The sequence below is a fragment of the Eschrichtius robustus genome, chromosome 1 (assembly GCF_028021215.1).
Source record: "Eschrichtius robustus isolate mEscRob2 chromosome 1, mEscRob2.pri, whole genome shotgun sequence".
In the NCBI taxonomy this organism is placed as follows: domain Eukaryota; kingdom Metazoa; phylum Chordata; class Mammalia; order Artiodactyla; family Eschrichtiidae; genus Eschrichtius; species Eschrichtius robustus.
In genome coordinates, this window is record NC_090824.1 from 34,388,827 (window position 1) to 34,402,384 (window position 13,558).

At 44.0% G+C, this 13,558-nt stretch overlaps 3 protein-coding genes across 7 annotated transcripts in view; 1 reads left to right on the forward strand and 2 right to left on the reverse strand.

Annotated features, from left to right (window-relative positions):
• ARG2 (arginase 2) overlaps window positions 1-1,808 on the reverse strand; it is a 46,302-nt gene extending 44,494 nt beyond the window's left edge. Inside the window, exon 1 of the mRNA XM_068543809.1 lies at window positions 1,697-1,808. The gene's annotated coding sequence lies outside the window, so the exon portion shown is untranslated. The remainder of the gene's footprint in view (window positions 1-1,696) is intronic.
• PIGH (phosphatidylinositol glycan anchor biosynthesis class H) lies at window positions 63-13,297 on the forward strand. Of its 5 annotated transcripts, none has more exons than XM_068543846.1 (5): window positions 63-311; window positions 4,731-4,940; window positions 5,409-5,489; window positions 9,290-9,379; window positions 13,033-13,297. In XM_068543846.1, exons 1-5 carry the CDS (start codon window positions 132-134, stop codon window positions 13,033-13,035), a joined length of 564 nt encoding a protein of 187 aa, XP_068399947.1. In that variant the 5' UTR covers window positions 63-131; the 3' UTR covers window positions 13,036-13,297. The 5 variants fall into 5 exon arrangements, with proteins under 5 accessions (XP_068399947.1, XP_068399939.1, XP_068399933.1 ...); XM_068543832.1 differs by having other exon boundaries at window positions 68-311; window positions 5,406-5,489; XM_068543838.1 differs by lacking the exons at window positions 9,290-9,379; window positions 13,033-13,297 and adding an exon at window positions 7,672-9,237 and having other exon boundaries at window positions 65-311.
• Window positions 9,689-13,558, reverse strand: part of PLEKHH1 (pleckstrin homology, MyTH4 and FERM domain containing H1) — a 50,432-nt gene continuing 46,562 nt past the window's right edge. Inside the window, exons 27-29 of the mRNA XM_068543792.1 lie at window positions 11,972-12,058; window positions 11,531-11,677; window positions 9,689-10,581 (exon numbers count right to left, since the gene is read on the reverse strand). Of these exons, the coding sequence (XP_068399893.1) occupies window positions 10,420-10,581; window positions 11,531-11,677; window positions 11,972-12,058 (396 nt within the window). The 3' untranslated portion in view covers window positions 9,689-10,419. The remainder of the gene's footprint in view (window positions 10,582-11,530; window positions 11,678-11,971; window positions 12,059-13,558) is intronic.

Below are 13,558 nucleotides of genomic sequence, written 5' to 3' on the forward strand. Positions count from 1 at the left end.
TGGCTGCTGTCGGCGCGGAACTGCGGCTGCGCGCAGCCTGGGGCGGGGCGGGGCCAACCCCAGAGCCGGCGAGAGGACGCTGGAGGGCGCGCTAGAGCGGCGCGGCCCGACCTGGTGTGGGCGAGGCGGCCATGGAGGACGAGCAGAGCTTCTCAGATATTTGTGGCGGCCGCCTGGCCCTGCAGCGCCGCTGCTACTCCCCTTCCTGCCTGGAGTTCTGCCTCAGCTGCCCTCGGATCACCTTGCGCTCGCTCACCGCTGTCACCTGCACCGTGTGGCTAGCGGCCTACGGACTCTTCACCCTCTGCGAGGTAAGGCCGGCCGGCCTCTTCCCGCGTTCGGAGTTGGGGGCTCGGGTTTGGAAGGGTCATTGGGGCCTTAGGGTCGAGCCCAGACCTCTCGCCGGACCTTCCTGCGGTCGTAGGGCCTGGAGGGCGGAAACTCGCTGGTTCTGGGGACGCCATTCCGCTGCTGGACAGCTCTCTTCCTTACGTTTAGTGAAGTTTGTGCTCCTGTACTTTATCCCCCTCCTGGGTCGCTGCTCTGCTCCGTGGTTCCACCCAGCATACATCTAGTCCTTGCAGGACAGCCTAAAACTTTAACTTCCATGTGCTCTCTGTAGTACATGCTCATAGTAATTCAGTTACAAGAGTTCAGAGAACTAAGTATATCGTCCTCATCCATAACTTTCACCCCTCAGAGGAATCACTGCTAATAATGTCTTTTACAGTCTTCTAGAAACTGTCTTTGCCTCCATAAATCACAAGAATTGTGTGCAAGTTAATTGTTTGATAGTTCTTCCTAATCTCTCTTTTTCAAGGCAATCTAAACCGCCCCCCCCCCCAATCCCTTCCCCAGCTTCAAGTATTTTCTAAAGAATTGTGAAATTACGGAGAGGAGTGGTTTCTATGCTCAATTTCCAGACTCATTCCTATTTTCTGAGCCTCAGTTTTCACATCTCTAAAATGGAATTAATATCTGGCATACCAACTTCACAGCATTGTGAGGGTCACATGTAGTAGCATTGTGACAGCCCTAAAATAAAAGGAATCATCCTAATTGCCCTTTTCAGGATGAATTTAGTTTCATATTTAGTGTCTTGAGTGGACTATATTATTTCAGGAGTGGTCTGACCAGAGCTGAAATACAGCAAGGCTATTTCTGTAATTTGGGTACTGTTTTCAATACTGCATCCATTTGCTTTTTTTGCCATCAGAGCATATTTCAGAGCATGGTAATTTAGTAGTATAGATATATGCAAAATATATGCCCTAATTTGTACCAAATTGTATCTAAAAGTTTGTTCATAAGTCAATCAAAATGGTTCAGTTGCCAAGACAGTCCTTCCTCCTCCCCCCAGAAAGATTTAATATATAAAATAGTTGAATATCAATACTAGCCTGAGCTCTGGTCAGGTAGTCATGTGAGGAGGAGGGAACAGGTATTTATTAAATGCCCACTGAGTGCCAACTGCTTTACTGAATGCCTCATTTCAACCTTAGAAGAAAACCAAGACTCAGAATCCGAAGTGATAAAGCTAGTAAATGGTATACCAGGGCTTCAAACCCAGGGCTTGTCTGACTCTGAAACCATTTTTTTCCCACTATACTATGATGTCTCCTCATTGCGGGGGGCTTGCTTAGGCAAAATTTTTAAATAGAAGTTTGTATTTACGCCAGCTCCCTTTTGTACTCACCTCTCTCATCCTGGTATATTCCACTTACTCTGAGCAAATGTCCAGGGCTCGGTAACTTTATCTTCCTTTAAACTCCACTGCAACACTTCTTAAGGGCTCTGTGTACCGAAATTTCTTATCTTTCCTCCTGTTCAAAACTACTAATTACTGAATCTCAGCTAGGATGAGAAGAAATCTGATGAAGGAATTCATTAAAACATGTGGCTAAACTTCAACCCAAAACGAATATTGAACTGTTAGAATTTCAGAAAGAAAAATGAAGTATAAAAAATGCAGGGGGGGGGGCTTCCCTGGTGGCGCAGTGGCTGAGAATCTGCCTGCCAATGCAGGGGACATGGGTTCGAGCCCTGGTCTGGGAAGATCCCACGTGCCGCGGAGCAACTAGGCCCGTGAGCCACAATTACTGAGCCTGCGCGTCTGGAGCCTGTGCTCCGCAACAAGAGAGGCCCCGATAGTGAGAGGCCCGCGCACCGCGATGAAGAGTGGCCCCCACTTGCCGCAACTAGAGAAAGCCCTCGCACAGAAACGAAGACCCAACACAGCCATAAATAAATAAATACATACATACATACATACATACATACATAAATAGATCATACATACATACATACATACATACATACATACCGTGGGTTCAAGTCCCAATTTGGGTTTAAAAAAAAAACAAATGCAGGGGTAATGAAGTTTTGGGCAGGGATTACTTTATAGAAAAGCTGATATGGATCAAATCCCCTAAGTATATACTGTTCTTCATCCCTTCTTTCCTCCCAGTTTTTGGATTCACAGTTCTATTAGAATTCTAGGTTTTTACCTTACTTATTCCAACCTGGAATGTCCTTCCCCCTTCCTTTTCTCAGCTAAGTATATTTGTCAATAACCACCACCTCCTCTGCACCAGTTAAATCCTGCTTCCTTGGAAGTCTTCACAGGATATTCCTGTGTGCTTTAATGTCTCTCTTTCTGGCTTTCTCTCTCTCTCTTTTAATCCTGTCTTAGTCACTTCTCGTCAGAATCATAGTATTCTCCAAAAGTATTTTATATATGTTAATCTTGCCTCTAATAAATCTGTAAGGGCCAGAACTGAATTTTATCTCTATTCTTCCATAATGCTTATTCAGTTCACACTATGTACAAGACACTGTACTAGATACTAGACATTTAATTAGCTCAAAGTAGATATTTCTGGGTCATCAGAGACCCAGCACATAGATTTCTCCATCCTTCATTTGTTAATCAACAAATAATTTCCTAGCACAGAGGTCAGCAAGCTTTTTCTTTAAAAGGTCGAATAGTAAATATTTTAGGCTTTCAGGTCTCTGTCTCAGATTCTTCTGTTTCTTTTTCTCTCTTTTTATCAACCCTTTAAAAAATGTAAAAAACATTCTTAGCTCAAGGTGGACCAGACAAACACATATCACAGGCCCAAATAGTTTTCAGACTCCTGATCTAACAGTTAACCATGTGTTATGTAGAAAGAAGTCGAAAGGTACCTTCAAGGAAAACTAGAGCTGGTCAGTAGTTAAAGCAGTAAACACAGATTTTATTCAGAAACTATTGCAATGGGAGAAAAGAGACTTAAGTATTGAATTGGGCTCAATTCTAAATACAGCAGGGACCAGTGGAAATTTATAGCTAAGGAGCAGGGTCAGGGGTCAGTGGATGGAAAATTACTAAAAGGAAACATCAGGGGTAAAGGGGGATTCTGGGTAAATAGATTTGACAGGATTCTGGCTGAAGGCAGGCCACGGTGATTGGATATCAAGGGTGAGGGTCTTCTTTAAACTCACTTAGCAAGACTCTTGCTACAACTTGTTGGACAATGCAGGCCCAACAAGAATGGACACCAAGGTCCAGCACTTAGAAGAGCTTGACTAGAGTTAGGTCAAAGAGGGTATCTTGTCAGTAACAAAAATTAATAAAACTTCCTACGCTCAAGGAATGACAGTTGTAAATTAGTGAATCTCTCGATTCTAGATCATCGATGATTTTTTTCCTGTGTCATCCTTCTAAATAGCTTTTTGGAAAAAAAAGGGAAAACAGTGCCACATGAAAGAAACATACCTTGATAGAAAAACACATTTCAACTTCAGAAATGTTAAAAGGTTGTAGATGTGTCTTAGAATCAAAGAAGTAAATGCCATTTTTGGGGCCCTTAACACATCAGTCATTTCATCTAGTCAGTCAGCCTTAACACATGAGTCAGTCACAACCCAAAACAACTAAAAGAGCCCTAAATAGTAAGATCTTTATTATTTAACAAAACAAGAAGTCAGGACGAAGGAGGGCTCTAGAGGGCTTACGAGGCTCTGTTGATTTTACTTTTTTCATCTTACTGCTCTTCCGCCCTTGATGTACTCTACCTGTCCTCAGCCTAGCTTTCCACATGGTTTGGCAGAGGCCACGTAGTTGGTTTTCAGGCATCAAAACCTCAGGATGAAGGGGCCGTCTCTTCCTTAGATCTCTTTTTTGAGATGGACTTAGTTTTCCAGAAACCTCTCCAGCCGACTTCCCCTCACATCTCATTGGCTAGAGTTGTGTCATAGGTCCATTTCTGAACCAGTCATTGGCAGGAGTGGGAACCAATCATGATTCACTCCAACTTCTATTAGGAAGGAGGAGCGGCTGTTGAGTATTATCTGCTACACTGTGCTAAGCATTTTATTACTCTCCAGTCTGCGATTTTCCTACGTATCTTACTGATGGAGCATGAGAAGAGAAGATCTGAGTCCTTAAGTTGCAATTTTGGCAGAAAAACCTCTGAAAGTGGTGTGATGGGTATTTTGCTGATGGAGGTTCTCCTCCCGAGACCTATCCATTTGTTGTCTGGATGTATTTTATCATATGCTTTCGTAGCACTACAGAGCCCAAGTAAAAGTAGTTTCCTCTTCCTCCGTGCATGTTCTTCCCATCTGTTCACCTCACAACAGAACAAAGGCTTTTTTCCACATTGCCTAGAGTTGACTTATTAAATAGCAGAGCTATATGTGGAGGACCACTTGGTAATCTTACCGCCTGTGTCTGGCTCTCTCTTCAGAACAGCATGATCCTCTCTGCTGCCATCTTCATCACTCTCTTAGGCCTGCTTGGTTACCTCCATTTTGTGAAGATTGATCACGAGACTCTGTTAATCATTGATTCCCTTGGCATCCAGATGACCTCATCCTACGCCTCAGGCAAAGAAAGCACCACCTTCATTGAGATGGGCGAGGTGAAGGATGTTGTCATTAATGAGGCTATTTACATGGTAAGTATTTAAGTGGTAAATATTACAGGCCTCTCTGGATGAGGCAGCCCTCGGGGTATGCCTGGATCTAAACTGAGTCTTAATATGTGAAGTAACTGATGTCACAGAATTAAACTTGAGGGCTCTGTGTTCCAGTACTTGTAGTGTTTTCTTTTTGGCTGACATGTCTTTAAACCATAAAAGTGAAACTTGTATTGAAAACATATGTCCTTTATTTTTAAAGACATACTATAGGTTTTTATGGATAGGGAGTCAGCATTTCATCTTTATTTTCTAGCCCTGCTTCAAAGTCATCTCTGGTTGTTGTTGTTTTGTCTTTTTTCATCTAAAGAATAAGAATATACTTCTCCCTCACTTCAAATGCATTCTTTTTCAAGTGTATGAAAAAGTTTTAAGCCTTCCCTTGAGAAAGAAAACTGAATTTTACTTAGATCTCTGTCTGCTATTTGGTTTATTTTCTTACAGCAGAAGGTGATTTACTACCTCTGCATTTTATTGAAGGATCCAGTGGAACCACATGGGATATCCCAAGTAGTACCTCTCTTCCAGGTGAGCACAGAATACTTAAGTTTCTTCTGCAAAGAAATCCTCTACCTTTCCCCTCCTCTCTGCATATCCACGGCTTCTTATGTTCAGTAGGAATGTGAACTTCTGTTGTCAAGAGTATTTGAGGATACCTGAGTGGTATTTTTACTGAGAATTAGGATTTTAGTTATTTCAGAAATTCCTTTCTGAGGCAAATAAGGCTTTCAGAAATATTATGAATTTATACAAATTTTAGAGATAAAAACAAATATATAGCAACTTCTGCCTATAGGTCATCATTCATCTGCTTTGACTCCGTCAGTCTGCCAATACGCGATTTTACATAGATGTTATTGATCTATACAGACTGTTATACACTATTTTGTGTCTTGTTTTTGTATATATATAAATTTATTTATCTGTCTATTAATTTATTTATTTATGGCTGTGTTGGGTCTTCGTTGCTGTGCGCGGGCTTTCTCTAGTTGCGGTGAACAGGGGCTACTCTTCATTGTGGTCCGTGGGCTTCTCATTGTCGTGGCTTCTCTTGTTGTGGAGCACGGGCTCTAGGCGCACAGGCTTCAGTAGTTGTGGCATGTGGGCTCAGTAGTTGTGGCTTGCAGGCTCTAGAGCTCAGGCTCAGTAGCTGTGGCACACGGGCTTAGTTGCTCTGCAGCATGTGGGATCTTCCCGGGCCAGGGCTCAAACCCATGTCCCTTGCATTGGCAGGCAGATTCTTAACCACTGCGCCACCAGGGAAGCCCTTGCTTTTTTAATATACATATTTTCGTGCATTTACAAAGTCCATTATACTTATTATTTTAAATAATTATATCATGTCAAATATCAGTTTACTTAGCTACCTCATTTGCTAGCTTTTGAAATCATGTTCAGATTGTTTTTTGTTTTGTTACAAAAAAACACTTATACAAAGACAGACCTACTCGAGAATGGACTTGAGGATACGGGGAGGGAGAAGGGTAAGCTGGGACAAAGTGAGAGAGTGGCATGGACATATATACACTACCAAACGTAAAATAGATAGCTAGTGGGAAGCAGCTGCATAGCACAGGGAGATCAGCTCGGTGCTTTGTGACCACCTAGAGGGGTGGGATAGGGAGGGTGGGAGGAAGGGAGACGCAAGAGGGAAGAGATATGGGGACATATGTATATGTATAACTGATTCACTTTGTTATAAAGCAGAAACTAACACACCATTGTAAAGCAATTATACTCCAATAAAGATGTTAAAAAATTAAAAAAAAAAACAAAAAACTTACACAAACATGATTATAATCAATTATTTTATAGGTATATAAAGTATTTATGTATGCAGTTAACTCTGCCTCACTGCCCTTCCTTTTTCACAAAGGATTTAAGGTAGCTAAGCTAAAATTCCTTTGCATTATAATACAAAATTATTTTATTAAAGCTTATGAATAGTTTCATAGATTTTAATCATGTTTGAGATTTGGCTCCAGAGATTGGACAACTTTACCATACTTTTGGGAATTTGTACTTGTTTTTCTGTAGTCTTGGCTAACAGTGGGTTTAGCTATTTTTTAGTTTAGTATGTAGGTAAAGGAATTTAGAGTTATTAAATGTGTCTCTTTAAATGACAGAGACTTTTCATATTTCCTGGTAAGTACACCTATCAGTATTTTCTGTTTTAAACTATCCATCTCCTCTATTAGTCAAGTAGATACTAGATAGTGATTATGCATTTAACGATTTATATATTTTGGGTAGCAAACTGTTATTAGATATGCTTTCCCCATATATTTTTCCCATTCTGTGGCTTTTCTTTTCATTTGGTTGTATTATATTTCATTACACAAAATAAGTTTCAATGTTTACATATTAAACTGCCCTTCTTGTCTCTGAGAACGGCTTCGCAGCTTGTGATTCTTCCCAAGAGGGTCTGTCCTTGTTACTCCTCTTGCTTGCTCTTAGGTGGAAGTCATGAAATTTAGACAGATTAAAAACTGTCTTTCGAGCTCCTGCTTCCACAGTTCACCGGCTGGGATGTGGGCCTGGTTAGGGATTCCTCCCAGCAAAATGCTGTGAGGCCTGAACTTCTGAAGCCCACACCTGTACCATTTAGACCCCCTGGTCGTGGGTGAGAGACTGAGGTTGCACATGGACACAATACCACTAAGCACTTTACGTTCATCTTGTCTCTGCATTTCTCCCCTTTGGAATTCAGAGTGCCAAGCCCCGGCTGGACTGCTTGATTGAAGTGTACAGAAGCTGCCAGGACATCCTGGCACACCAAAAAGCCACATCAACGAGCCCATGAGTCCCAGCATTTAGGAGGCCAGTATTGTTTTCCAGAGGAGATGACTCCTAAGCCACAGTGGCTGGTTTATTTTCTGTATTTCAAACCATCAAGTGGGCACAGTCCTAGGAACCAGTATGGATGCGGTGGATCTCAGAGCCATAGAGCAGGTGCCTGGAAGCCTAACTTATTGTTTGATGTTGAGCAAAGTATTTATGTGTATTTTAGTGTTCCCCTTGTAAGGTTTTGTTTACCACCTGAGGGGAGACCTCGAAACAGTATGTCAGGAATAATGTGGACAAAGAGCACTTTGTGAAATTCCTAAGCATGTTGAAGTTTACTTTTTGTTGAAATTTGTAGAGCAAGACAATGGGAAACTGACATCAGATCTCTTGAGAAAGATAATTTTCAACTGCACAGTACCCCTGTATAAAAGTTAAGAAAAAAAGCAAGCCCTTCAGGGGCTGGTCAGTAGGAAGAAGTGTCCTACAAAGACTCGTCTCTGTCCACCTAGCTCCTGTGTTCTGTACAGGGTTAACTTATGATGATTCTCTTAATAAACAGATCTCCTTCCAAAACATACACAATTGCTTGGTTCAGACAGCCGCTTTTTATTGACAAACAAACACAATCACGGCATTTCAGTCACGGGTGTCAAGCACATTAATACTCTTGTTACTCAGCATTGTCTATGGTTTCAAAAACTTCTTTTGCCAAGAGGGATGAGATAAAAGGCCAGACAGAAGTTTGACTTTGCTTTCCAGACATGTTAAAGAAGGATAAACATACATACTATAGAAGCCTTTGTTTATAAGGCAGTTTCTTCTATATAAAATTAATAAACTAAGGGAGGATTCCTGAAGGGTTGGGAAGAAGACAGGGCGGGGGAAATAGCTTGACCCCCAAATTCAGTATGAACACAGCTCCATTCTTGCTTACTTTTTCTTTGGGATTTTTTTTTTTTTTTTTTTTAACTCCTGGCTAGATGATAATTCCTTATTTGCCTTAGAGACACTCAAGATATTACAAAACCAGAGCTGTAACTTCTGCCTTTTACACCAGCCCTGGAGGGGTTATTCAGGAGCCTGCGGGACATGTGACATGTGACTTGTTCGAGGTAGAAATGTCTCAGCTAAATCCCAAATGCTGGGGGAAAGGCAGGAACAGAAATGGGAGGCAGCTGTAAAATTGCCAGCCTGGCAAAGTCAAGTTCATTTAAAAAAGGCAGACACTCTGCTGTGCTGCTTTTTTCATCATGCTTGTCAGCTTAATGGGTGAGAGAGGGGAAGCTTACAGCAGCTGAGGTGTTCAGATAAACTAGTTCCAGCCTTGCAGTTTTCACAGTGTGCAACACACACACACTTTGCTGGGGTTAAAGGCTTGGTTCTTGGATGCTATTGCTAAACCCATATAGTTTGTTCGGCACTTTATCGAAAAATGATAAGACTGCCTTAGAGCTATGAAATAAAACTCAGTTTCTTCAATGTTGGAAAATCAGAGTATAAATGAACTCTTTCGTCTTTTTTTTTTTTTTTTTCCTGTTAAGGGAGGGTGGAGACAAGATCATCTCTGCATCCAACAACAGAAGGTCTCACTCGGGGATGGGGGGATATTGGCATCGTCAGGAAGGCAAAAGGTGAAAGATACTTTCAATTTCTTTAACCTGATGTTCTCAGGCTAGGACAGATAACACATATGTGTGTCTGCCCTCAAACTAATTCCCAGCGTAAGTTCGCCAGAAGTCTTAAGGAGCAAATCCAGGCCCACGAGCCTGCAGGGGGTCTTCTGTTTCTGACTCATCTTTGGTGGCCTCACAGAGCAGCAAAAAGCAGAATGCATTTGCTTGGTCTTTCAAAGAGCAGGGGGACAAGCGACGACCACCTTCTCCTACAGTAGTAAGCACAGCCTTCACTGAGCCCTGTCCAGTTGTTAAAACGAGACAGGGAGCGGTCAGGTTGGACCTAGCCCCTGCCCTTGCCTGTACCCAGTTGGGCTGACGGTCCAGTGTGAGGGAGAACAGCTTCAGTCTCGGGAATAGCGCTTTGTCCTGCAGAGACAGGTGCCGCTGCCCCAGAAGGGCACCGCCGATGCCTCCTTGTTTGCACCAGGGGAAGGGGAAAGGTGAGTCTCCTCCTTTTTCTCCAGCCCTGCCAACACCTTTCCCATACGGGAAAGGAAGTCCAGTCTTAGTGAGTTCTAAGCTTTTGTTGGAGTTCAGGTGAATTGGAAATTCTAGTCCTCTCCTGTTCAGGGATGTCGGGAAAACTTCAAGTATAAATCCCTGCATGAGGACCATACACAACATAAACATATTAGTCTCCCTGAGAGTAGCAGTGCAGGAAATTCTGACTTACAGCACTGATGCCCTCAGTAACCAGTAACAGTGGGCCATCCCTATCTGTGTCTAGAATCGGGCAGCATCCAGAGCTCAGTATTCTTGTGAAAAAAAAAGAGTGGTTTTTATACTGGGTCTGGATTTTTAAAGGTTGGCCCTGAAACATTATAAGGCACCTAGAGAGTAAAGGCTTCATGGACACTGAAATACACATTTCACAGAACAACTGGGGCAGGCTGCAGGGGGCTGTTAGACCCATCACAGTAGTATCGCACCGGAGGATACATCTCTCTAATCCCAGAGGCACCAGGTGGTGGTGGGGAAAGGGGTAGGAGAAATATTCACAGCAACGTTGGCCCCTTGGCAGCACATGGAACAGAAGCAAAGAGCTGTCGTCCATCCAGTTCCCATGGCTGGCAGGCAGCAGGCGGGTTGGGGGGCGGGTCCACAGCTGTGGAGCAGTGGTTCATGTAGCTGGCCATGATGAAGGTCACCTCTGCAATCTAAGGAGAGAAGGAGAAACAAAGGAATTGAACACTGGCTTTGGCTTGAATCCTGGCTCTCTCACTCACTAGCTGTTGCACTGGTTATATAAGCTTCCTGGGCTTCAGTTTGTCCCTTAAATTAAAATACCCACCCGGGAGGAAGTGTCCAAAGGGGATCGTTCCTGTGAGGCTCGGAGGCCTAGTGAAATAGGCGTCTGGAGGTCCTGAGGTGCCCAGTACCTCCTGAGGACAGGAGGACCAACATTCCGCCCTGGTTGTCTCCAAGGCAAGGCAAGGCAGCCTCCCTGGAGGAAAGGATCTGTATATCCTCTCCTTTGGCAGGGACAGTATTGAAAGGAGGAGGTGGTTAGGCAAACTCCAGCTTTAGGGTTAAAACAACAGGGTTTCCAGTTGCTCAGAAGGGAGCCAGGAACTATAAATCAGAACTTTGGTTTCAGAGTCTCTGCAGTTGTTATTTTTGCATCAACATTTCCTGTACTGAGTAGGAACAAGGCCCTTAAAGTGAACAGTTCCTAGGACCTCCTTCAAGACCCCAGGGAAGGGGGAGCATGTTCAGACTGTCCCACTTGTGACCAGTGCCGGGACAGCAGAGCCCAAGGCAAGGTGAGAACACTTGGGCCTGCTGCAAGGACGAGAGCAGCAAGAGGGCCCCCATTCAAGCCTGTCCGGTGCTGTGGCTGACAGAACAGAGGAGGGTAACGTGAGGAGCGCAGAGTAGCTGGACCAGAGCGAGTTCCCTCTCCCGCCAGCCCCTCCACCTGCCACCTCAGCAGTGACCGCAGAGACGCCACCTGAACCCTCTGGGGTACTGATGATAGGGCCAAAAGTTTCATTTGGGGCAGGGACCTTCTAGAGTACTGTCATAACCCCAGTTTCCTTTCTAAGCTCCAAGCCCATCTCATCAGACCACAGCAGGGTAAAATGTTTTAGCAGCTTCCAGACCCACCTTGGGAGCAGCCATCCGGAAGATCAACTTCTCAATGTGGCCTTTTCCAGAGCCCTGGTCTGAAATGGATCTAATCACAAGCATGAAGTCATCCCGGCAGCCACCAAAGGTCATCACTGAAGAGTAGGGATAAGTGACGTGCACTTGCTGTGGGGAAAGATCCAGTTAGTTCTGGAAAAACTTTCCACCTGCCTCCTGAGCTAGGAGCCAGCATGCCCAGTCTCTTCCAGACCAGGAAGGGAGAAGTCTGAAGTGGTCACACTTTGGAGATCTACATTTTGAATGTCTACAAGCTGTGTCTAGACTAGAGGACAGCGGTACTTGGGCAGGGGGTGGGGGAAGGAAAACCGTGGTCACTTAGCTCAGCCCTTTGAGTCCAGAGAGAAGAAAAGACTGTTCAGGAGAAGGAGGGGTCAGGAAGCCAGCCCTCATCCTCCGTACCATAGTGTTGTGGTCCAGAATGCTGACACCATCCTCATTCACGGCAATCCACACCAGACTGTTCTCCTTGGAAGACAGCTGTGCAGGCTGGGGGAACAGGAAAATCTCATCAGACATCCACAGCTAGGGATTCTGAACCACTAGAGCTTTCTGAGGAAGAAGGCACATCCAGGGATCTGCTAGGCAGTGATTTCCAACTTTTTTCTTTTGGAAAATGTAGAAGATGGTATTCGTACAGCATGCTGGAGTAAACAGGCTGCTCGTGGCAGGAGGCACCTGGCTTGGGGCTCTGGCCACCTACTAACAACCCCGAGTATCACTTTCTTGTAGTACCTATAGCCCATCCTGCCATGGTACAGAACACAGTACACTTTGTTCCTGTTCCAGAACAGAGGCCAGCCCTGGCTGTTCCGTCACAGGCATGGAGAACAGGCTGTTTTTTCCTGGCTTTCAGAAACTGACAGCATTCCACCCACAGGCCCTCCTAAGTGCAAGCTGCATCTTGCTTCAACCAATTTCCTAGGGACTATAAAATAATTAGGAAAACAATAATGCAAGGGCTTTAGGCCCTACCAGGGAGAAAAATGACTATTTGGTGGATAAGTCCTAGAATGACTAATTTTCACTGCCAGGGCTGCAGTAGGGCAATCTAGATTTCCTATCTCTCCTACCCTGGGGAGGCTAGGGAGAGAGATGGACATGTCCCTTTTTTCAGGAGCTTCTTCCAACCTTCCAGACTAAGTGGGTCCCCATGTTATATGCCTTTATAACACCCCTGTACTTTTCCTTCATGGCACTTGTGACAGCTTGTAAAAAAATTATATATATTTTATATATATATATATATATATATATATTTAGAAAGAAAGAGTGTACGTGTGATTATTTGATTAGTGTGTACCTCCCCCACTAGATGGGAAGCTCCATGAAGGCGAGGACGTGTCTGATTTGCTCACCTCTTGTCACCTCAGACAACTAGCACAATGCCTGAAATATAGTAGGAGCTCAACAATTCTTTGTTGAATGAATGAGTGAATGTCTTGTCTAATCTGTATCCTCAGTGAACAGGATCATGATCCAGCTTCGAGGATAGGACACTCTGTGTGATTACGTACGAAGTTTCATGCACACCAGATACCCAGTGAAGAAAAGTTCCAGCTGAAATTACTTTTGGCCACCTGGCCTTCAAGCAGGAGAAATTAACTGGTGCCTGAGTAGTCAGATCCCTCTGTGGCTGCACCAGGTCAGCAGAGATGTATTTGTTTAGGTTACACCTTGTTCTTTCAAACTTCTTTTAAAATAAAAACATTCTCAAGAGGAACATCATATCAAGTCTGAACTCTGTTGTGAATTAGTTGACCCTATCTTTTTTTTCAAGGGTAGGATTGGGAAAGAAGTCAATAAAGGAAAGTTAAGGATCACCCAGAAATAACCCTGGCCCGAAAGCAATGAGTCACAACTGCTCTGGACCAGGGAAAGCTGGAGTAGGCAAGAAATGGGTGGAAAGATAGTGACCCCTAGTGGTTGCGGGTGGGCGCTGCAGACTGAACTGGCTCAAACCTGACCGAATCCAGGAGAAACTTAGGG

Bases quoted from the DNA above. Each gene is read 5' to 3' on its own strand.
- PIGH (XM_068543832.1), top strand. From the start codon at position 132: ATGGAGGACGAGCAGAGCTTCTCAGATATTTGTGGCGGCCGCCTGGCC. The intron at 312-4,730 runs GTAAGGCCGGCC...CTCTCTCTTCAG, and splicing joins GACTCTTCACCCTCTGCGAG to AACAGCATGATCCTCTCTGC. The intron at 4,941-5,405 runs GTAAGTATTTAA...ATTTTCTTACAG, and splicing joins TTAATGAGGCTATTTACATG to CAGAAGGTGATTTACTACCT.